Genomic DNA, 25,837 nt, shown 5'->3' on the forward strand with positions numbered 1-25,837 from the left:
AAACAAACACAAAAAATGAAGTATACGGTATATGCAAAGCATTTGGGGCATGTAAAGGACTAGTGACAGTCGATTTAGTGACAGTTTTCCTTGGAAATGTGGGAAAGGTAAGGGAGCAGATGAAACGCTATTTGAATTGATTTGGACAAAACATTCGGTTTTTAGCTAAATGAGAAAGGTGTTGGTGTAGAAACTCTTCTTGCGTGTGGAATCATCTCTACTGCTATGTTTTTCTTACCCTGGTTTGTAAGATATCGGGAGCTGGAGTGAAGATTAACATATTTATTCAATGTGCAACTGTTAGTCCAGCCCCAAGAATGCACTCCACAACTTCCATTCATACTAGATGTTTCATGCAGTGCATATTCGATCTAGAGAGTATTTTTTTTCTGACAAAAGAATCATTGAATTGTACTGTGGTGTGCTCGGGTGGTTTGTCCTGGATGAAGAAGAGGTAACTAGGTTAGACTGTTCAGCCTTGTGAATTGACGTTGCCATGGAAATGAGAGGACTGTGAACTCTCATCATCTATATCCGCTCACTAGGGTCACAATGAGTGTGAAACAGACAGCCAGGGATTTCTAGTCTTTATAATTGTCTGCTCTTTGCCATGGCACCCCAGTCTTGAGTCCTGAATCAAATACCCCATCACGGGACAAAGCTGTTGCATACTATCATGGTAACAATAAATATATTAACGCTTCTCCATAAAACAGAGCAAATGTGCAGATCGAATTGATAAATCTAAATACATTAATGTCATATCAGGCATAGTAGGCTCTTTTATTTGTGCAAAACAAACAGATACAGTGGGGAGAACAAGTATTTGATACACTGCCAATTTTGCAGGTTTTCCTACTTACAAAGCATGTAGAGGTCTGTAATTTTTATCATAGGTACACTTCAACTGTGAGAGACGTAATCTAAAACAAAAATCCAGAAAATCACATTGTATGATATTTAAGTAATTGTTTTACTCAAACCACCCTGTATTGGACTGGATTTGACCCCCTTTGGCACCCCTAGTGTAGATGGACAGGACAGAAATTCAATACAAATGTGGGTTATGTCCAGACAGGCTATGAACAACCGGTTCTGATATAATACAGTGGAGCCAGCCACTTGTGTGGTAGTGTTTTAGGATTCAGTTAGGAAGGCACACAGTGGTCTATTTTTTGAGGGATGATGGAGTTAGAATCAGGTTAGCCAAAATGGATGGACTAACAATTACGACCTCTTGTGGCGATACTGAGAATCAAGCTTGCATGCACTTTCCAATGATCAAACAACCACTAGGCACAAAAACGAGATTGCACCGAATGCATTTCTCAAGAATATCAGGGCACAGAGACAAAGGAGACGGTGTTATGCTGATGCAATTTTTTAATATTTTGCTTGATACTAAAATCTACTTACTAACTCTACTGTTAAAGAGACTGATACAGAATGGCAATACAGAGAGGCTCCTGTGGCTTGCCCAGAAATACATGCATTTTACTTGTACAGCCACAGTGTGAAAGGTCAGCAACTGGCCAGTTCCTTCCCAAAGGCGCCAGGTGAATACCAAAATAAATTTCAAATACAAAAATACACCCCCTATTTACAGCAAAAGCATTCACTTTGTCTTATGTACAAAAGGGCACACATTACGAACGCCAACAAACACATGGAATGTTTGGTAAGATTTACATCATTTCACTTTGAATTATAATAGCCTTATAAAATCCCTCACACAGGTTTTGAAGCAGGTCTTTTAACCACACATTTGGGGGATGAATTACAAAAGATTGACCCTGGTTCAACCAGATAACTCAGTCTGACTTGATGTACCGTGTTATGCATGATCACATGGGGTTTAGTGTTGACACAGTCGTCAGAGAGCCGGTTCAAGATCAGCACATTGAATATAGAGTCGCAGTAATTTATACCAGGTACAGCTTTGAGACAACCTTAAAGATGGCGGGGCAGGTAGGGTAGAGGGGGCTGGGGTGGGTTGGGACAACTAAGCAACCATTTGATCAGTAAAAGGTGTGTTTATAGAAGGCAAGTGGGTGAGGGCTGGTCAGAGCATCTGGTTGAACCTTAGTTACACATCTATTAATAAAACAAAAAGACAAACATAGACAAACAGTATCTTGACAGGAAGCAATCTACATTTCCAATATACACACATTATCAGTGTAGTCAGTTAACCAACTCTACATTGGTCAGGTAATGTGCACTAAGATATGTGACAGGTGACAGCTGGGAATCAAAACCAATTTATAAATTGTATGAATCTGAACCTGATTAATAGGGTAGTGATTTTACAAACCATTTGACAGAAAATGAATAATGCAAATCTAATGACATGTTAGAGTAAAATACATATTAATCATATGGCAGGATTGTGAGTCTGGCCTCCCCTGATTATTCACAGGCAAGCTACAGTTGTGAATAAGCAAGTGGAATCTATGAAAAGCAACAGACTGGACTTTAAGCTAAGACTCCAAGGCCACTGGCTGACCCAGATCCTCCATGCCTCCTCCACAGAGCCTGGGCTGTCTACTCGCACCCTCCTACCTAGCATTACGCAATCTCACTGAGCGTCAGTGGGGCCACCCCACGCAGTCCTTACACAATCTCTCCCTCCCTCTCTCTCGCCCTCAAACAACACAGCAGGAAGAGGAGGGAACACCAGAATATCTTCTATTCAATGTAACAAGGTTTCTCGCAACAATAACTCTGCTTGAAAAGCTTTTTGTATTATTTTGCTGCTGAAGTGACTAATGTTTTTTTTTTTAGAAGCATCATCAACAGAATAGTGTTCTTTAGAGTGAACTGTTTTTTTGGGCACTACTGTAAATAGTGATGCATTCCCCCCCCCCCCCCCCCCCCCCCCCACCCCCTAGAGAATTCTGAAGTTTGATATTCAATTTAAAATATACTCTATTTTCACATTCACAATGACATTAGGCCTGAATGGACTTTTTAACATAATAATGATATTCATTTATTTTTTTTTAATTGTGGAGGAAATGTATTCTCTTGACTAAGATTTTTGTAAATATGAGCAGTTTTTCAGAGTCTCTTGGACTAGAGAAGGTTTTGCTCCAGCGAGGGAGTATTGTACACCCTTGGTATGTATTTACACTGATTGTCCCTGTTCACGTTTTTTCAATATATACAAAACTTTCTTGATACAGAAATAAATACAAAAACAGACAAACTGTGTAACAGTTAAGACAGCAAGATCATGTAAACATGACATCATAATTGATATTCGTAAAAAGAAAAGTTCACTATATTTTTTTGCATAAAATAAATATGCTCTTTTTTTGATGCCAATAATACGTATATATTACATATGATTTAGATTGCATAAAGAGTAAAATAATCAAATGAACAACCCCATGTGGATGGTGTGAGAATACAAACACTGAAAGAGTTTGAAGGCACTTATGCCCATTAGCTTGCAAGGTCAACCTGAAGACAAAAAAGTGCAATGCATATACAAGCTTAAACATTATGGGACAAAATGTGGTCAAATGTCAAATAAATGCCATTGAAAGATGTATAATTCTAGGCACTAAAGCGCATTTTAAGCGAAAGGTAATGGAGGACAATATTTGAAGTGTATGTATTAAAATAATTGCATTACCAATTGTGAATTAGGAGAGGGAATTTCTATAACAGGACAACTGGAATTAAAAATACAGCCCCCCCCCATCCCCCCCCACCCACCCTCCCATCCAATTTGCTATAGATCCGATACACCCTTCACCTGAAGTACCTCCTGTGTTCTAAATATTTTTAGCAGTCCTTGAAAAAGCAACAGTGTGGTGGAATCTGAGGAGCACTTCCTCTGCACAGAAGCACTGCAACCACACTCACCCACTTGAAAGTGCAGGCAGACACACATTGCACACAGAGGTTTCAAAAAGCCCTCTCACTCCCTGCTTCTGCCTCCAGTCAAAGATGAAAAGTTTCTGTGGAGCTTTGATTGCAGTTGCCCATCATTTCTATCTTCTTCACATACCCTCTTCATCCTCTCTACCGGTTGGAACTTCAGGGAATGAGATGGAACAGGAAGGCCAGGGAGCTACTGCAGGAGGTCAGGGAGTGCAGGGAGAGGTGGGTTGGGGATGCCACACTAGGGGGCGCCGTAGTGTCACTACACATCCACATGGGTAAGGAGTCTGGAGAGCTGTGTGTTTTTGGCAGCTCCGCGCCTAAAGGTTAAAAGTACTCCGCTCCTCCTTCGGGGTTTGGCTCTCTGTGGAGGGGAGAAAGAGTCTGTCAGTATCACAACATACGCCACTGGGCAAACTCTGGTAACCTAACAATCTCATTCAAATAAATTGTTCTTGTTGATGTTTAAGTAATTACAAGGAGCACTGATAAAATAATGAGTCCCTGGTTCTGAAGAGCAATTTGTGAGAATCCTCTCATTAACACAGATGGAGACAGAGTCTACAGCCCTACTTGTCTGGCCTCAGCTTACATTTTGTGGTACTGCGGCTCTTCTTGGAGGAACTGGGCGCCGGTCCTGTTGTAGTCCACCGGGTCGGAGTGAGCCTTGTTGAGGTACTTGGTGTTCTCGTGTTCGCCCCCGTGGCTGTCACGTGCCGACCGGTCCTCGTTGTAGTCGAGGGGCGCCCCCTCCGAGCCGTCCCCCTCCATCTTCAGGAAGCCCCCGTGACCGTCCTCCAACGAGGAGTTCTCGTCGTAGAAGAGTAGGCTGCGGGAGCGGACTAAACAGACACAAACAGAGACAAATAGAGAATGTTAATCACTGCCTGGATCCTCCAAACACTGCAAAGGAACATAGAACCATTCCGTTATTGTAAGAAAATGTAAACTAACAGTAAAAAAAAAAGTAGGTTTCTTTTGAAGAATGGAATGGTGTGAGCAGGGCGACCATCTTTATTCAGCAGGTGTGCGACGGTCATGTGACTTCTCCAGGGAGAACAACTCATAACCGCTTCCTGTGCCATGCTGACTTCAGGTTTCTAAGGCAACCCAGCCCTCCCCAACCAATTCTGAGTAGCCAGTTGGTCCATGTATGATTTCCATTTCGTGGTCATCAAGCTGTATATTATAACAGAAGGATATTGTGATTTCAGCTAACATACTCGCCTGAGTCTGTTGCTTTTGAAACACTACAAGACCAGATGTAATGCCACATTGATGTGTTATTAAACTACACAATGTTCCTTTTCACATTATGTCCGGAAATGCTGATGGGCAAGCAACATATGCCCCGAAAATATGGGATATGTATGGGACAACCAACTAAAGACTTTGTGTTCCTCATGCTGTAGATGGTAGACAGGTCTAGGTCAGGGTTTGGTCCTGGGGCAGCCATGGGTGCAGGTTTGTTTTTCTTCCCCCTAGCACTAAACAGCTGTTTCAAATAACCAACTCATCATCAAGCCTTGATTATTCTAATCAGCTGTGTAGTGCTAGGGCTAAAAAAACGAAACATGCACCCACGGGTGGCCCCAGGACGCAGCGTCCTGAAACCTTGTTCTAGGTGACAGGTGAAGGGTAGGGGGACATACCCTGGCTGGCTGTGTAGACGTCAGCCGAGGGGAGGGGCGAGGAGGACTTCACAGTATGGGACAGGGAGGAGAGCTCAGGCAGACAAGGCACAATGGAGCCCAGCACCAGGAAAAAGCACAGCGCCACCACCTGGCGGGAGGGAACCAGAAACCATCAACAAACAGCACACGGTCAACATGAGCGACATGAGCACAGTGTGCTAGTGAGGTTCTGTTCTCCAGCTGAGAAGGCTTTTGCCAGTTTGAGTTCATGGGGTTGCCTCAGTGTGTTATAGAAGAGTAGGGCAGGCCATAAGCCAGTGTCCCTGTCCATTGCAGTGAGTATTTTCACAAACAAAGCAGTCATTTGACATTTTTGACTGGCATGACTATTAGGTCCACGGAACATTAAACGCACAATATCTTAGGTCAGTGAAGAGCACAGAAAATGTGTATGGGATTTTAGCATTGTTTAAGAGAGCGATAATGGTGGGGCATATGTGTATAAGAATAAATCGTATGCAAAGTACCATAAGACATGTTCCTGTTTGCGTGGAGGCCATCTTGCAGGATTGGGGCACTTTTCCTGTGACCAGGGCCTGGAGTTTCTGGAGCTGCTGGAGTAGAGTTCTGGAGAAAGGAGCAAGGAGGTAGAGAATACATGTTTCAGATTGACTGATAATACAGCCTTATTCTCTTGCGGAATCTACAATACCGATCCTCCTCCTAAAACGTTCTCCAGAAGACTCTTTATTGACTGTCAGTCATGACAATCATCCAGTTGAGCTCCAGCTGTTGGGTAACACAAGGCAAGCCTCGCATATAGTACACACGCAAACACACACAGATGACTGACAGTGACACTTCCCAGAAATGATTTGTTAAAGTCCCCCCAAAAATAATCCCTCTCCATCTGGCTATATTTGTGACTGTAGAGTGAGGACGCAGTCAACTAACACGGAATCATAATTGTCTGGCTCTTCTGAGCATCCAGGACATTGAAGTTCACCTCTGAGGGAGGAAAAAAAAGATAATGTGAGGATAACACATTGAGGAAACAGAGCTGGAAATTATATAAGACGTCTGTAATTCTAGTGTGTGAACCATGCTCCCACAGTCCCTCCCTCTCCCCACAAAATGCAAGCCTTGCCCAAATAGAAAGCTATTGAAAACCACAAGCAATGCAGACGCCCACTTGGACTCAACCTCCTTCATACTCTCTCTCTCTCTCTCTCTCTCTCTCTCTCTCTCTCTCTCTCTCTCTCTTTCTCTCTCTCCCTTTAGACATTAATTACTGCATTGTAGACAGGCATGAGTGTTGGGTCAGGCTGCAATAAGAAATTAAACCAGGCGAGCTTTCATATTTTCACCACGAGAGGGAGCATGTTTTCCACTATTGGTAGAAAATACATTTCCAATGCCTGCTTTCACATAAACCAAACACCATGAAACGATTTGCCATAACCACAATATGTGACTATAACACTGGAATAAAGTTTAAAAACATACAAACAGCTATACTGACTTGATATTGGTCCTTTGGGATACCCCAGATAACACAATAACAAATAGCATGCTGTTAATACTAGAGATTCAAAATACAGTATATTCTCATAAAAGAAGAGCTTCATGCAATGGTCCATTTGGATATGAAGGTGATTACAATTTTTTGGGGGTCAAATCCTAACAGGATAATTCTCATGGAAACTCTGGAAACGGAACATTAACGTCCCATGTGAGGAATGTCCATTGCGTCATCACGTTTGAATTGAATCATGGTTGGTCAGTGCTTGTACAGTTGTTATCTATAAACCTTATTGCTCCCAAGGGACTAAAATAGACTGTGTAAATAAAACAATAAAAAACACTAGTAGACCTTGACTGGGAAACATCTGCATGAGTGACTCTATGACTCCTTCAATTTTTCAAGAGCTATCTTGGACCCTCCTCATGACCCAAACCTTTCTAGACGTTAGAATTTAAAGTACAGCCAGCACTTAGTATCCAGCTAACTGTGTGCGAGATGCGAGACAACAACAAAAAATGAACTTGAGTACATTAGGACAAAAGACTGCTTGTTGGTCTACCATCTTTCATTGACAGATTAGCCCATTTTGTCCCCTCTTTACAAGCCAAGGGCAAGGAATATGCTGTTGGGACAACCGCCCCACACGTTGTTGCTAGCTGGCTCCTGTGTGTTCCCTTTGGACTGCCTGCTAGGAGCTGAGTCAGAGGGATCTGTCTTTGTAGGATGCTTGTGGTTTCCTTCTCGGGCCTGAAATTATTATGAGGCAGATTTGAGTGTGCACTTTTTGAGCTGTTTCCCTTTGTGCTGTAATTAGGGAGAGGTATATTGTCACGCTGTTACTTTGATCCAAGCAGCTTTAAATGCCTATTGTAAATTAGAGGCTGGCACAGGCTGTGATGCCTTTAGAGTCTGTGTCGCCTGTGATGTATTTTATTGAGTCCAATAACTTGCATTTACACCATGGTCAACACTGTGAAAGTGTCCCCCCGCCTAATGAAGGATGTCGTAGTCACTGCTGAGTAGCAGTCAAATCACACACAGGTATCATGAATAGAAAAGGTTATTCAAGCCTTGACTGAAACTGCTGGTTCAGGGGATGTGTCTAGCATCACTCAGAGCGTGCTCACACATGCACACACTCACACACATAAAGTCTGTCACTCAAAGTCACGGCTCACCTGTTGGCACTCTCCAGTGTCTCCACCTTCTTCCACAGGTCACTGTTCTCAGACGTGTAGTTCTCCACCCTGTGAGACACAAAAGTCACATCCATACATTCAATCAGCACATAGAACAAAATAGAAGAGTGAGACAAATGCTTGCCGTGCTGGAGAATTAGGCTGTTTGACCGGCTGTCTGACCATTTGAAATACACATTCTTGATAATCACAGACAACATGGGCTATTGAAAGAAAGTGCTTGAATTTTGGATGCTAACACAACACAGTCCGTGGTCCTAGGAGGCATAGTGGTAATCCTATAGTAACCTCTGCACCTCTGTAATGTACTTAGGTCTTACATATTAACTAAAAAACAACAACAATGACCATGGATGGAAAGTCAGTGATTTTCCTGGTAAGGAACAGTGGCCTTTGCTGGAGTGGATTAAGTGATTGCGTGTGACTCAGATGGCCCTGTGTGACCGCATGCTTTAATGGACAAACGCCATTGGCATTAGCTAAGGAACAATCAAACAATGAAGGAGTGGCGAAATGAAAGAAGTGGAGAACAGGAATGATGATGAGAGAGGAGGAAAAAAAGTTGGCAGACAGGAAAGGGGAAAGTGTCCTGCTTTTACTTTTTCTCCAGGCACTCCACGTACTCCTTCTTCTTCCTGCGACTCTCCTGGGCAGATATCTAGACAGAAGGGTGAGAGAGGGATCCCAAAATCAATAACAGCTCATATGATAAAATGGAGGATATTAAAATATGAATATTGCCTGTGGAAACACTACTTTTGAGATTACAGGTATAAAATAAGTTTTGCGGTTAAAAATTGGTTTACACATTTTCTGGAAGCAAATCATACAGTTCTTTTTGACTGAATCAACATTTCACTTTCCAGGATGTAAGGGTGAGTACCTTATTTTTGATTTTCCTGCGCACCCTCTTCAGTGCCTTCTCCTCGGTCTTGGTGAGGGGCAGCTTGTTGGGTACGGGGTAACCTTCAGCAATCAGGGTGCGTTTCTCCTCCTCTGTCAGCATCAGTGGCCCTGAAGTGCCCTGTAGCTTCTGTGGAGAAATAAGGACACATTTTATGAATTGGTTATGAGTTGGGGAATCTGTGGTACTGTGTGTATTATATCTGTACACCAGGGCAGCTCCTAATGAAGAGACTAGGGTGGTGGTCAGGGTCAGTGTGAGGATGTGGATATTAACTCCTAATATGTCCAGCAGATGGGTTTGTCTGCAGCCCAGGTCATCGTGGGTGGCTCTGACTCTACTGACAGGAAGGGCTTGGAGCTATGCTGGGGAACCTTCACTGATAGGGAACCATCCAAAGCACAGCCCAAAGTCATCAGGAAAGGCATACCACAGATCTGCCTTGGCGAGTGGCGAGTGGGATGGCCTCAGCACTTACGTGTGGGGCGGTAAGGAGGGGTGAGGAGGATATGGCAGCGGAGGAGCGGGCCTGTAGGCGGGCTGGGCTGGAAGGGGGTATGGAGCGGGGGCTCTGGGATCCATCACTGTCACTGCCATGGCTGCTGGGAGGGGTGGGGGGGAGCTGCAGCTGATCATCTGTTGGGGGGGGGGGGCAGAAAAAATAGGGCACCAATGGTTATGAAATGCATCACTTGCAATATGACCCATATGCTCAAAGCCTTTGTCCATCAACACCTCATGATGACATACAGTCACTGTATGGTTAGGGGACAAAAGTCTGACTTCATCTGTCGTGTGGGATCGAGCTGAAGACAGTTAATTCAACTTAAACAGTGGAAAGGAGCGGTGCAAATCCAGACCTCGTAAAACGGTCCGTTTTGCCAAGAGATCCGTAATTAAAATGGCAAATGACTTCCTGGACAGAGCCAGTTCAAACAGAGAGACAGCTTCATTCCAGTAAGTAAGGCAGCCAGTGCTGCTCTTATTCGCATTGCTTGATCACCTCCTCCCATCCACTTGTCAGCAGTAGCCTCTGTGTAAGTATCTGAACTGAGCTCAGACAGGGATGGGAGTGAGGACTGTGTCTTTTTTAAGATATCTGTGCCAGGCAGAATTTACCCCAACACAGTTCCCAAACACCAGGCCAGACCCATGCCGGTATGACCCATGGATTTAGTTTGGTGTGAGTCCAGAGTACACAGGGCCCAGGTTTTATTCTGTTGTTACTGGAAACGGAGGTGAAGAATAGGAGAAAATGGGCGTTTGTCAAAGGCAGAGGCAGACAGAACGCAGACGTTATTGTTCAGGCTGCGCTCTGCGGAGGGAGGCAGGGCTAGACTGGACATGTGCTGCTGCTGGCTTGTGGTTATTGAATATAAGATTTATGGTCCACCAGATGGGGTTCAGTCTTATATGGAGGTATTCCTCTGCACCATAAAGGCCATCTCTGCAACCCCTGAACCAGTAAAAGTGTCTCTTTAACCGAGCCACTTTAATCTGCAGGCTGGTGGCTGAACAGGTCCAGCTGCGTCTCTACAGGTGTATCTGGTCAGTTCTAGTTTCTACTCCAGTTGAATGCCTCTGTAGGTGAGGGCAGTCCTTCCCCTTGTCTCTCTGATACACTCTTTAAAAGGATTGGGCAATCTGGTGCCCCAGACAGAAATATTGAAAATAAGAATGCCAGATAGTATATGGGCATTTATTTTTTTATTTTTTTTGAAGGCATTAGTGTAGAGAACAAAAAATATTGCCACTCTTAAGGAAGGACTAGAAAAGGAGATGGGAACAGAATCTTACTTAGCTGGTTAGATCAACACCCCCCAAAAAAGTGCACTCAATCCCCAGCACCACTGCTCTAATAATATACTAGCGGACTTGCGTCTCAGTGGGCTTTTTCTGTCTACCTTCATTAGCAATTAGATCCGAAAAATACTACATGAATGAACAGAGGCAGTCTCGTCTCGTACGCGTAGGCGAAAAATGGAAAAAGGAAAAGCAAGCAGGCTATAATTGGAAACACTTCATGTCTGAAATGAGCCATCACTAATAGTGTTTCATAGTGAAATACCTCTTAGAAAAATAACACGTTATACACACAAAAAAAAGGAACACTGTACAATATGTGTCACACTTACTCGCAGTAATTGCTATCCCTATCCACCATAGCCTAGCCATTTTCACAATCGCTTTAACGATTGGGAGCATGCAGGAGAAAGAACATGCAGACCACTGTCTGGAATAGTGGTCACAGGTGGTGTGTCATCGGGAATACACTGTAGTGGGTCACCGTGACACACGCTTCATGGCAACTTCTTCTACCCCCCCCCCCCCCCCCCCCCCCTCGTAGAAGGGCACTATGGTAGGAATCGACTGGAGGTAAACGCCTGTGACACCTGCACATAACCTTTACAGACCTCTCAAAAGAAACTGAGGCGTCTAAAGGAACGGTCACTTTAAAATCAAACCTTTCTTAGAACGTCTGGATCCAGAAGCCCTTAAGGATGTTTGAAAGTCAATGTAATCTTGCTTATTGTAATTTATTCTCACCTGAAGGGATGTTGAGGAACTGGTTGACCTCTCTGGGTTCATCTTTGATTGCAGGTGTGGGGTTGAGGTTCAACTCTTTGGAGCACTGGAGTAAGAGCAATGGTATTAAAAAAAACAGCAGGATATTTGTATAGGACAAGAGACATTCCAAGTGACAGTAAACACAGCTGAAGACGGTTACAAACTATTTATGTAACCCGAAGAGAGGGAATCCATCTCCACCAATGGTTCTTGGAAGAGATCCAACTAGGGACCATGTAGCCAGGGCACTCACCATTTGGAGGCCATTCTTACAGCTGGAACTAATCGGATTACCGTGCCCTAATCCCAAAAAATATTCACAGAACTTTAAATATCCTATGAATTTGAAGATGTTCAAACTAAATGTACCACTAGTTTACCAAAAGAGACAGTACTGTAGTAATGTGTGCTGGGCTACAGGCCTGGTAACCAGTGATAACTGGTAATAGCTGTGCTGGGGTTCACATCTGACTGCTAAGCCCCACCTCAGCCACACAAGCCATGAATTACTCCCATGGACAAGGATGCATGAGTCACAGTGCTGGTCCTGTAGGGGTGCACTGTGTGAATGGTTTATTTCCTCCACTTACAACATCGGTTTCTTTTCCTTTTAATGATCACATTTTGAACTACATTCTGTGTCAAAAATGAGATTTTAGGCTGCTGTTCCAGCAAGACACTAGACTCCAAATTCCACATTTGTAGCTGTCCTTCAAACAGCTCACGTTTTAGTCGAAGAGGAGAAAGCCAGGAGAGATCCCTATGGCTTATAAAGAGGCTTAGTCTTCCATAGCTTTTGACAAGCAGGAAAAACGCTTTCCCTAGTAACAGATTAGGATAGGTTCTAGGTGATAGTTTCGATGGCTGCAGTTTCTTACTATATCCCCCGATGAGCTCCTGTGAGGTGGTGGGGCGAGGTTGAGAGGCTGGAAGCATGAGTTCCCCATGGAGGGGACTGTAGAGGAAGGCTCTGCCCGTTGATCAGGCTCCTGCTTTACCAGGATGGCCGTCAGGTCCTGGCTGAAGGACCACATTCCTTCAAACTCTGGGGAGAAGAAAAAGAAGACTTGGTCAACGAATTTGTTGTATGTCTCAAGGGATATCATTACATAACTAGCCATTCTGTAACATACAGTACTCTACATGAAGAGGCCAGGGGCCAAGAAGCAAACCAAGAGGCCCCCCTGTGTATTTCAAAGGGACATCTTGGGATACTACTAGAGGTGAGCAAGATTGGTTGACAGATCAGTGTACATTAAAGCAGCAGGTGTGACGCACATCTACAGACTGGATCCTCTTCGTGATCCAGGGCTAACGCGAAGCAGCCGATTGTGAACGTCAATAGCGTTAAACTTAGAGGACTCTCTGCCTCCGAAATGAGTTTCCTCCTCCGTTAATAACCTCTGTGAAGATGGTAAACAGTGAGAGGCCAGTGAGTACAAAGCCCTCTCCTGAAGAGGGACCGTCCTGTAGTTTCAAAGTCAGGAGTAAAAGCACTCACAACCAGGGGTCCTCGTTAGCAGCCCGGTTTTTCCCTCATTTGTTTGCTGGCACCCCGATTGGATCGATAAAACATTACAGAGGCTTATAAAAAAGTTTGTAGGCAGGCTTTCAAGTTGTGCTCCTTAACAGAAGACAGGTTGGGGTGTGGGCGAGAATCCCATGGCGAGGAGGGGAAAGGGAGCAGTGGGAGACTGATTATGGGGAGGGTGTAAATCCCTCCCCCACTGGGGTTTTATGTCCACAGACTTTACCCCACGGGGGAAACCCAAAGTGGCGTCAAAATCTTCAATCCACTCAGCAAAGTCTACTGTATTGGCAACCTTGGGCAACATCCTAAATTGTCCACAAGGAATAGATTACATTTTTACTATGCCAAACACAATATATAATGGACTGTAAGATGAGTGAAATATGTCTTATTCAATGACAACAAAAATACTTATTTTACAGTAGTATTAACAACTTTCCCTGGGATTCTACATCAACATGTCATGGCTTGCAATGTTATGATGAGGTCTTCCCTTTTCTATGGGAAGATTCCATCAGTGAAGCAACAGGATGCACTAAATTAATGTGACCAAGGACAACACTAACGGTAACTGGCATGTCATCACAAATAATTAATGCAAACCAACAGAACATCCAGGTAATTTTATGTAGAGTATCTAGACATGACATTACATTCAGTAGCTCACATCTCAGAGGATGTCATGGCTACAGCCTGCCCATACCCATGAGGCCATGTGTTGTGGCCCTGAGGAAGCATCAGGATTGCCTTTGAAGTTTATAGGCAGGTCACTACAGTTAGTCGGACTCCCCTCACTCAGCATCTGAGTGGATTGGGGCAGGGCCTGGGAGCTCATTAGCCAGGCTATGAGAGGGGATGGCAGTTTGATCTCCACACATTACACCTAGGCGGAGAGCAGTAAAGAAGCTAGACACACCCTTTTAACAGTCAATCTCTTTAACAATGGGCTTTTTACAGTGTTTTGGGCAAAGGGGATGGGGAATCAAATCTGCATTGGCAGCAGTGCTCTGTGGGTGCCTCTGCTCTGTCGACAGTTTGGGGAACTTGACTGCTATGGAAGTGCTGTGCATCTACATGCACACTTTCATGTTGACATTCAGTGGAACGAATGTGTGTGGCCATGATCCCATATGAATCCATTTCATTAGATTCCATCCATTGTTCCATCAATCTTACTGGGGATTCCTGTATAAAAAATTTTGGGGGGCCAGTGATTTAACGTTCCATGTGTGAGACTGTGGTTTTTAACACACTGCTCAGTCCAATGTTATTCTTTCAGTCTACCCTAAGCTCTAAGTAAAACTCTGTGTGACGCAACTCCCTTGGAGAGCCACGGTAGTTGCCCCCCCCCCCCCCCCACCCCCCACCCCCCACCAGTAGATTCCCTTTTTTTATTTTATATTTATGGCTCTTCTTTCCCCTGGCCCCAAGCACAAGGGAAATCAAGGAGAAACATTTGCAGCTTGGAGTCATTGCAAGGGCTGCAGAAGCCACATGGTGTGTGTGTGTGTGTGTGTGTGTGTGTGTGTGTGTGTGTGTGTGTGTGTGTGTGTGTGTGTGTGTGTGTGTGTTTGTGTGTGTGTGTGTGTGTGTGTGTGTGTGTGTGTGTGTGTGTGTGTGTGTGTGTGTGTGTGTGTGTATTGGCTGACTGCCTGGAATCCCCTGACTTGCTTCCTTGATTCCGCCAGGGTGGGCAGGGCTTGGCTGGGAGTGTACTATGTGAGCTCGGCTCCTTGGATGGGTTCTCTGTGCGGCACGGGAGCGTCGGGAGATAGGGCAGGAGCGGAGAGCGCGGATACAGATCTGATACAGCTATTCTAGTGACGTAGGACTTACACTACTATCAAACTAAAGATATTGTACCCCTAGCAGCACTGTTGGTGGAGCTCTTCTTTTTGTCCTGAATTCATGTTTAGTCAAAGCATTGTGCTGTAGATGTATCGTTTCTTGTTTACTTTGGTCAAAGCATCAATAAATTGCCAATTAGCTTCAGCATAATAAGGTGTGTGGAATTGGGGGGGTTCTGGGAAGAAGATAACCTATGATGAACAAGATCAAAGAAGAAGAACCAAAAATAATGCTTTTCATACCTGCTTCCTCGTCTATTTTGATGGACATGGAGGGGCTCTGGGGGGCCGAGTCTCCGCTCAAGGAGTAGCTGTGTTCTTGCTGGATGTCAGGGTTGGGTGGGTCCATCTCCATGTCCAACAGTGGGTTCCTGTCGGCCAGGAGGTGGTCATCAAAGAAGCTGCTGAACAGCTCGTTGGAGAAGTCCTCCATCTGCTCCGAGAAGTGCTGCAAAACAAAATCACCAACAAAACATTCCTCACATCAGACCGCCTTTAATCAGAAAATCATGTAATCGAATCCCATACCAAAATATACAATATGTAGACCTGCTCTTGGAAGTATGAGTCATACCATTTCACACATGGAGTCCTTGAGTTCTATCTATTAGGCCACCAGTGCATGGTTCAGTTTTTTCCACTACTTTAGTTTAGCTAGCAGACAGTGAGTCATTGCTGGTGTGCAAGAATCAGAACAGCTCTATTAAAATCCCCAGGGACACAGTCTGGTCCTCCGGCTGTAGTGTTCCAGATCACCCCTGTATTCCACATTACAGACCAGTTCACATTTACTTCCTCTACACTCCACCTCCTCTCAAACCAGCTATGCCTAATGAATCCCAACAACACATACCACTAATTGCATGTCATTCACAATGACCAACATGACTAGCTGTAATTAAAAACAGCCCAACATGCTCCGTTCGTTTTCCCAGATGTGTAACAGCTATGCTCTCAAGATTTTATTTCACCCATGATGATATGCAGAGGGGAAATACAACCAATGGAGTTTATAATAGCTAGAGCTGTAACAAAATGAATTTGCCCAAAAGTAAACGTAATGTGAAGAACGTAGATTATTTCAGGCCCATTATCTGATAAAAAAAACTTTTTTTTTAACTTACAACTCAGAAATAATAAAAAACTAAAAAACAAAGATGGTAGCAGCACTGTGGGGTCAATAGAACGACTATATAAGTCAACCCAGAGCCTGAAGGGCTTCGTGATTTGCAATGAAGGACATCCTGATCACAGACATGTCGAGACATGTTGAATCACCCTGCAAATAAGAACACTTGTGGAGATTTGTGTGTCATTCGAACATATCTACATCTCTAATGACATCAATTGCACATCATCTCTTGCTTCTGGGTATGCCTTTGAAGGTAGGTTGACATGAATCACAGAGAATAGAATTCCAGAGGCACCATCACTCCATCCCTTACCAAAGTTGTTTGCGAGTTGTATATCCTTACAAGTATGAGACACGTGCAACTATTCACAGTACAGCGACCTGTGGGGCAGTTTGTTTGCTGTACAGGGGAGTGTCTGAGGTGTGAACTTGTAACCCAGGCCTGAGAGCTGAACAGCTGTCAAACAGAACGCAATGTACGCTGCCCACAGCACCAAAGACATCCCTCTTTCACCATGTGCTAGGCCCTCTCACACGCCTCAACATTGTGAATTCGGTGGCAGGAAAACCAACACAGATCAAGCCCTGGCCAAACTGTGTGTCCCCACGGAAGGCTGTATCATCATACAGACAAAATATCTGCATTTGCTGAAATGTATTTTAGGCCTAAACAGATGAGATGATCTTGCTAGTGGAGGTGAATCAATTCCAATCAGTACGACACATTCACTCTACTTGTCATGTTCTCATGATAAGGATTTGGATAAAGTGCAAGGGAGTGTATGGAAGGCTCACTCACTCACAACCTTAGTTTGCTCCTACATTATCTATGTACACAAAACTTAACCGGATATCAAACACCATTAAATAGAGCTGATGTCGGTTCGAGAGCAGTGTATGCTTAAAGAAAGGCACACTGGCAATACTAGATGATCCGGCTTATTTACCAGTGCAGCACCATTGCCGTCAGCAGGCACACTAACCACTATGGCCGAGTGCGCAACAGGATAAACAGTCCCACCCAGACCCTTTCATCTACAGCAGGAGGTTCCTGTTGTGCCCCGTGAGCGGCGGATGTGCCCAAGATAATCCAGACTGACCTTGGTGTTTCTATGTTTCACTGTCAAGCCAAGAATAAGGTGGACATTATGGTGGTTGGAAAAGACAAACACAAATCACAATGTGTATATTACACAGATAAGTGGTTGGTTTTGAAGGCAGCAAGCTGTAGCCTCAGTCGGGTTGAATTGACCAAATTTGAAAAATTTGGTATGGGTAGTTAGCTCCTTTGAAAACGAACAAGCCGTTTTAAAAACAAACAAATGGAAAACTATTTAATAAAGTCAACACAATACAACTCCCTCGCATGCCCCCGTGCTAGAGGTTCCTGGTACTCTGGTTCAGTCTGTGATGGTGATGATGATGCAACCGTTGCTGATGCAAGCCCTCAAAAGTTTCACATATGGCCTTCTGCTCTGCACCCCATAGACCAAGATGTGGAATTTCAGAGGCAGACAGAGGGGTCTTTTTCTCCCTCATGGCACTTAAATTGTCTTTTAAAGAGACCCAATTACTGAATTTGGGTCATATTTGGGATGGAGTAAAAGTAACATGACTTTTTTTTATTTTATGTTTTAACTATGATGATTGTTTGCACATGAACCCACTAGAAATGTAAGCAGGAAAGCCTAAAAGATCACAGTTTCTTTGGGAGTTGCCCCTCATCTGAAAATGTCTCTAGATTGCTACGTATGTTGTGGCTAGAGCACCAGCCAGCAGGCTTTGAAGTACACCAAGTCATACCAGGACGGTACTTGCATGCAAAATGATTGAGGGAACATTTTGATTCTCAGCTTAGAATGAGACAGAGAAAGCTTGCTTTTTGAACAGGGAACAGGTAATGAGAATTCATTATAGTTTTGGCACTCAAGTTCTTCTCTCGTCTATCATTTTAGTGGTCATGATGGCAGACAATAATTACAGATGTCTCTCAGAATGGGATGGGAAGAGAAACACACTTAAGCACCTTGAGGGAAACACATCTTCCCTGTCTGGGGTGGGGAAAAGACCCTTTCTGCTGCCCCAGATGTTCCCTCAGCCCTCGCCGGCCCATCTCTCCAGCTGGGGCAGCTGGTACAGGTCTGGACAGACAGGAAGCCCCATAGAGGGGGAAGGGCTGCTGGGTGGTACTCTTTCTGGAAGCCCTCTCATTAAAACTCTCTGCGGCTGAGAGAGAGAAAGATAGACCACTACGCTATGGGGAACCGAAGAGGTTAAAATGATCCAGAGCAACTCGACTCCCTACTCTACATCGATGCTTGAGCAATAAGGCTCCGGAGCATTGTCGTGCAGATACCTTGCAGCCCATCTAAACGCTTTGCCCTTTAAAAGCAAACTATGATAATAGATGCCAAATATGTTAGCCACCACTGCAGTTATGGATTTGGAAACCAAATAGTATATTTTTAGAAACCACGGGCACAGGGATAAATGTACAGAATTCTTGGGAGTATTGTACCCACTGTGATTGGAAACAAGGAAAGTGTTTTGTTTGGCTTGTTCAGAAGAGGTGGAATGTTACCATATCTATCTGCAATATTCTAGACATTCTACCACACAATAAATAAGCCCTCTAAGCCTACCCTCTTGTCATTGACGTGGTGCTAGTATTTCTAGCGAGGCATTATCATATTAAGTACTGCACTCTCTCCTGGCACACAGTATCACATTTGGTGAAAAGAAAGCATAAATAAATGTCTCAGCAGTAGACATGGTAAACGCTGCACTGAAGTCAAGCAGCGCATAGTAATACCAATGTGCTTCTCGCATTCCTTCTGGTGACACAACAACTGTCAGCTCTGCGACCAATCAGAGTGAAGCATGCAAATTAGCCAGGCACTTGCAGAAGGAAAACTGGAGTGCAAGGTTCGCGTGGAGCAGCTCAGCAGCAGGAGAAAATGTGTGTTTGTAAAAGGAAAAATAAATCGGCCAATAAAAGTTTGGGCGTGGGACCCAAGCCAAGAAAGCTGCTAGACTCTCAGATCTGCAGGAATGACTGTTGTGCAGTTCAAATGTGGCTGCTCTGTGGAGATTTACCCTTGTTGCTGTGAGAAGATATAGAATAGAAGCAGCAGTTAGTACAGTTTGTTATTTTAAGAACAAATGATTACTTGGGAAATTGTGCTTATGGGTGAAGTTAAAAACTGAAAATCAGCAGACAAGATAAGCGCAATATGATGACTGTCACGATCTGGACTCTGTTAAGTTTGACATACAGGAAGACTATCTAGAGGACCCACGCTACATCAGTACAAGAGAGGAGGGAAATTCCAAGCGAAAAGCATGTGCGTTCCAATCAGCTGCAATCCATAACGTTTTGACAGCTTGACCTAATCTGACCTCCCTTTGAAAACCTCTTAAGTTGCGTGCAAACATTAGGACTTGAGACTGCTGCAGCCAAATGTTCCCATCTGCAACTTTAAGGGCCAGGTCACATGTCGTCGCTTGTCACATTGCCACTGGCACCCAAATTAGACCAGGTGCTACAAGATGAGCCTGATATGCATCTGATGCGTTACCATTTACAATTGTTATGCGTAAATGCTCAAGTGGGCACTCTACATCCCCTGATTCTCATCTTCCACCTGCTGTTTTGAGGAAGACATTTGGAAGTAGCGCTACCGTTTACATCAGCATTACACTGATGTCCAACAAAATGACATATGTGTAATCCACACAATTGACCTACTGCTTGACATACTGCATTATGCATGTCATCACTGGTATTCCCAAAGCTCTCAAATCAGCCAGACTTGACACTCGCTGACTGATGCTCCTCAATGAGTCCAACATTTCATTTATTCATCTACTGTTGAGGTTGAGGCAGCAGTCAGCAGTCCCATGGCCTGAATTTCCCTCTGCATGAGCAGCGGGTGAGCACCCTAAAGTATAGAGTAGACCCATGAGCTCCCATCCCCCACTTTTCCTGAGTGGAAAGGCCTGGTTTCTTAATTCCAGTGCAGATGCTTTCTTTAGCAAGCAGAGGGGTTTGAAAACCACAACCACTGGAGACAGGCTTCTGTGTGTCACTCTGACTGGTTTCCTGACCTTTAAGGGACTGTTTGGATCCCTTTAGAGTCTGTGATAGATTAGAGGAAGCCCAGAACATATTATTGTTGAGTGGGGGGGGGGGGGGGGGGGACTACAAGTGGACTACAAAACTAAAGTCACTTTAATTACTTCTCAATACAATTTCTCACTGCCGGTTGCACTTCCTGTGCCTAATAAATGACCTTAGCGCATTTAATTGACTAAAGTGTGAACTTCAAGTACTATCTTCTTAAATAATCAAAATGACCATTGGACGCTTTGAAAGAATCCACAGCCTTGTTCCAGCAAACGTTAACACCAGTCCACAATGTTGACTCGGTCTCAGAGAACCAGCGAGGCAAGGTATGAATGAACTGTGGTCGAAATGGGTCAGGGAACAGGAATCCAACTGTTATATTTGAATCCAATTCATATCAGCATGACAGCCATTCAAATGTGATAACAACCCTGTTTAGTCTTATCCTTCCCCAATCATAAGTCATAAACAGATAATTAGCCAGATAGCTAATTGACTTCGTTTGGTTACTAATATGGAATGTGGATTTTCAGACAGGTTTTTGTCTGACGTGTACAGCCAGTCCTACTGCTCCAATAGAGATGTGTAGGTGATTATGACAGAGAGACTTGCCTAGAACTGTCCCTGCTATGTCTCCTGCAAGCCTCTCCCTGAAATCTATCCCTGAGAGCTCCATCCTAACAATGTGTTCCAGATTAAGTCTGGTTTCTTCTGTTCTGCCGTTTCATTTACAGAGCTGGTTGCCAGAGACTACAACAGAGGACTGGTTTACAGACTGAGAAAACTGCCCACCAGCCTTTTATACAAAATAAAATAAGATTAAATAGACATTCCTACTTGTCTCTGGATACTCGATACGCGAACTCACCGTTTTTTTTGTGAAAATAACCTGCAACAGACTCTTTGTAAGCTTGGAGGATGGGTGGGTACTTCAACTACAATGGGCATTATCCTCTTATTACAAGATGATGAACAAAGTGATACCTGCAAGGATGTAATGAGAAGGAAATGGGTGAAGGAAGCACTCGTGTAGAAATAAAATAAAGGACATGAGAACTGCCCTGAAAATAGACAATAGGCTCACCAGAACTTGGTCCAGTTCAACGTTTGTGGAAGCTCTATTACTCAGATCTCTAAATCAATATACTATCTCGGGAAAGGCCCATAATATAGCTGGAGGCTCCATTGTGGCTCCGTCATGTAATCTATTTCAAATGTATAACACATCATTTCTAGTTATTAAGATCTTGTAAAATCTACTTTTCTTCTTCTAACAGAAATTAGACAAGGGGATCTCTTTAAAAAAAAAAAAGTATGACTTGCATTTCAGTGAGGACAATATAAGAGACGCAACATCACCAAAGATAAAACACTGACTGGCTTGACACTGTATGCTTTCTAAATTGATCATAGCCTGCAACTACCACAGGTTAGAGCTTCTTCCTATGGTGTGCCTGAAAGGTATCACCACGCCTTTGATATTCACCTCACAGACGAAGTTGAAGGACTGATAATAGCACCTCGAATGCGTAATCTTTCTCATGACATCTTAGCGTCGTAGTTTGTCACGTTTCTCTTTATTGAGCCTTCCATGAATGATCCGTATATATAGTACAGTGTCTTCAGAAAGTCTTCACACCCCTTGACTTTTTCAAAGTGGGATTTAAATGGATTTAATTGCCTTTTTTTTTGCCAACGATCTACGCAATGTCTCTGCAATGTCTCTGCAATGTTTCTGCAATGTCTCTGCAATGTCAAAGTGGAAGAAAAATTCACAAAACAAATCATGGAATATAAAATATGAATATATTTTGATTAGATAAGTATTCAACCCCTTGAGTCAATACATGTTATAATCATCTTTGGCAGCGATTACAACTGTCCGTCTTTCTGAGTAAGTCGCTATGAGCTTTGCAAACCTGGATTGTACAATATTTGCCCAAATTTCTTATATATTTTGTTCAAGCTCCGTCAAGTTGGTTATGATCATTGCTAGACAGCCATTTTCAAGTCTACCTCACCTCACACCGAATCAAGCTATAGAGGTAGAATCACTTTATTGACCACTTGAAAGTGGAAGTTTGTAGCCGGGGTTTATGCTCCTCAGCAGAGAACACATGTAGCAGAAAGTAGAAGTGACTGTGAAGAACTAAGAGCCAATGGCATGCCCTTTTTGGTAGACTGGTTTTCTGTCTGGCTTATTTTGCAGGCATGCATGAATTTTCAAAATATTACATCACTTTGTCATAGCCATCCATTTTGGACTGGCTCCAAACACAGCAGTAGGAAGCTCAGAGCAATGAGTCCCTGTAGGAACCTATTGGGAAGGAATGCAGCTAGCCGATCCCATTACCCCCTCCCTCTGCCAAAAACTCCTTTCCACCCCCACTCTGCATTAGTGTGTCTCGACTGCAAGGCCCCGACTTGCTGGAGTTCTTTGGCATGCCCAGTCACGCTCCATCGTCTGTGAGCAGAACTAGCCGCTGGCTTGTGTGGGACGCAGGTGTGTTGGCCAGTCACCTGCCGGCTGGGATCACCCCTCTTCCACACAGACACACACTTGCGGGTGCAGTTCTATTCTACGCATCCACCCAAGTGAATATTTCACTTCTGTCGTCAACTGCAGTATGCTACTGACCTTTAATCCGATAGGAATTGCTCTTATCATTCAAGTAAAGTGGGATTGACTAGACCAGCCATATATGAAGACAACCTGCAAACTCATTACAGTCTGTAATCCATGCAAAAGGAATGAACACCCTCTGACACATTTCTGAAAGTCGTATCATAGGAATATGCTAATCTCCACACCATAGGTATCCTAGATAATGTGGCCACACTTTCTGATCTTGAAAGCTACACAATAGCCTGCAGCTTATCTGATTTACCCACCCATGCAATTACCTAAAATGTAGGGTGTTTAAGTGCTTGGCAAGAGGGTCATCAAAGGCAGCATCCGAAAACCCCAAGGCAGCCATGAAATTCTAACTCCAAGCTATAAAAACAAAAAATAGCACACAGAAACCTAAACAGTAGAAATCCTTAAATGACCCACCTATATTTAAACCCCCATAATAACTGGTAAAACAAACACTGCCTATTACCTGCCTCTCCCCACCCTTCCCCCCAGTGTGTAATTTTGTTGTAATTTTTTTAAAGACGTCAAAGGGTTCTTTCACTGAAGAGGGCCAGCCTCAACGCTTCTGCCTACAGAGGGGCTTCAACAGAGGGCTGTGCAGGGGGAAGCAGCGGCAGACAGGTGAGGGGTGCACCCTGCACACACACACAGGCCCTCATTCACTCTCACACAGCACTGAGAGGGCAGTCAGTTGCTAGAATCTGATCTTATTCACACTAAAGACAGACTGGTCCTCTCCTCCCTGTCTCTGTCCCCTCGAAAGCTCCCAGCCACAATCAAGCCATTGAGGGCCAGGGGCCAGGCTTGATACATACCCTCACAGCTGGGAGAATGTGGAGGGACATCTGAGTCTATTATAAGTCTATCAAATCCCCATTGAGAACACAATCATCCTCAAGTGTCCCAAGTGCATGACTAGTTGAGCTGATGTGCAGATTCAGTGTGAATGCCATTATGTCACATGATTTCCCATTCATATGTGTGAAGCATCCCCAGTTAAACCTCTGTATGTCCTATGGGTGTTCGAATTAGATGAAACATTGACCCACCGGGGAGTAGTTAAAGATACAAACCACCACCACTCTCTCCTCAGAAGAATGAGTCATCATGGAACATACAAAGCCTAATGGGATCCTTTCCAGATTGCTCACCATTTCTCCAATAGCCCATTGGCTGGTCCAATTTTCCACCACCTACTAACAATTATGTACTCCATCTCTTTGTGGTGGGGTTGTTTAGTCTTGTTACAGTTTGTCATTTTCCAGTGACATTTACTCTTGATCCCTGTGTGTGATGTGCTGAATATTTAACTTAACTAATACATGAGGAATATCCTCTTCAATTGGATCAGAGTCATTTATCGAGGGCCATCATAAAAGTGTGATAGTTTTCACATCTGTCACAACAGTCTTTACAAATGCACTGAAGCCGGATGCATGAGCAGGATCAACTCCACCTAACACGCCCACTTTAGATCCGGCACGATTGTGAAAGAGAATTTTCTGAAATGCACAGCTGGGTAAATTAAACAGCAGTAGCTTACATGCCGGCTGTTTATCTTTCGTAATCGTTTCAGACACGCATGTGACGAACCCAACACCTTTCTCTGACGTGCATTGGATATTTTCAGTGTAGACTATCAGCTTAATTCCTGCATAAATCAGGTTATTACAGAGTAATTAACACGTCTATCACAATCGAGACAGAGGAACACTGCTGACACTGTGGACACTGAAGCATTAATCGCATAGGCTATAGGCATACAGCCGAATAATATATCAAACATCCGGAGAATCAAAGCGAATCACGATTTATGCTGCATTACAGTTTGTCAATCACTGTGTGCGTAAAGATAAGTGTTGATAATATGTAGAATAGAAAAATGAACATCAACACATACCACATTGTTGAGAAAATCCCCTTCATTCAAATCCTCAAGGTCCAACAGGTTGGCACTGGGGAAAAGTTTATCCGGGGCGAAATTGTCCAGAATGGTGTCCATAAGTGCAATTGCTATAATTAAACTTTATGATGAAATATATTTTCAAAAAAGCAATACAAGGTAAATAGTTTCAAATGTTAAGAACCGATGACAGCAGCTCTTTTAGGCTGCTCTGTTCTGAACTGTCTCTTATACAACTATAATGTTGATATGCATCCCGCGACTCAATAGCGCGTAGTGCTTATTAAGATACTATTTTAGATTTTATATGCGTTGTTATGATGCGAGGTGTCCTCTAGTTCATTCAAATCAGCGACATCCAGCTGCGCTCTGTCTCTAAGGAACAAATCACTTGATTAATATTCATGATGGTACCGCCTCACTTTCTCTGCACACATCCCCCGCCTCTTTTTATTTTATTTTTTAAAGAAGCAGTAGCTTCGGTATTCTCTGACTCTTCTTATAGCTTTGGGGTATTTTGAGTGGCATGTAGAAAGTGTAGATCTCCAATGAAAAAACATCAGGTATATCTCTGTGAAGGTCCTCTCAAAGTATTAGTATGTAGTCCTAACACATGTATGACAACTATTTATTTAATGAGGTAAGTTGACTGAAAACACATTCTCATATACAGCAACAACCTGGGGAAGAGTTACAGGGATGAATGAACCCATTGGAAACCAGGGATGATTAGGAGTCCATGATGGTATGAGGGCTAGATTGGGAATTTAGCCAGGACACCAGGGTTAACACCTCTACTCTCACAATAAGTGCCATGGAATCTTTAGTGACTACAGAGAGTCAGGACAGCTGTTTAACATCCCACCCGAAAGACTACACAGAACAACGTCCCCAATCACTGCCCTTGGGATATTGTTTTTTAGACCAGAAGAAAGAGTG

General features: G+C 43.7%; 1 protein-coding gene across 2 annotated transcripts; it reads right to left on the reverse strand.

The window, feature by feature from the left end:
* Positions 1-1,368: 1,368 nt before the first annotated feature.
* LOC110506320 (cAMP responsive element binding protein 3-like 1) lies at positions 1,369-25,298 on the reverse strand. Of its 2 annotated transcripts, XM_021585854.3 has the most exons (12): positions 24,896-25,298; positions 15,343-15,547; positions 12,600-12,766; positions 11,701-11,785; positions 9,632-9,789; positions 9,133-9,282; positions 8,849-8,907; positions 8,229-8,297; positions 6,053-6,152; positions 5,544-5,673; positions 4,484-4,733; positions 1,369-4,255 (listed from the first exon to the last, which is right to left on the reverse strand). In XM_021585854.3, exons 1-12 carry the CDS (start codon positions 24,995-24,997, stop codon positions 4,219-4,221), a joined length of 1,512 nt encoding a protein of 503 aa, XP_021441529.2. In that variant the 5' UTR covers positions 24,998-25,298; the 3' UTR covers positions 1,369-4,218. The 2 variants fall into 2 exon arrangements, 1 of the variants encoding a protein (XP_021441529.2); XR_016492176.1 differs by lacking the exon at positions 5,544-5,673.
* Positions 25,299-25,837: the final 539 nt, after the last annotated feature.

The sequence above is a fragment of the Oncorhynchus mykiss genome, chromosome 26, assembly GCF_057628025.1.
Source record: "Oncorhynchus mykiss isolate SJ-2025 chromosome 26, ASM5762802v1, whole genome shotgun sequence".
NCBI lineage: Eukaryota > Metazoa > Chordata > Actinopteri > Salmoniformes > Salmonidae > Oncorhynchus > Oncorhynchus mykiss.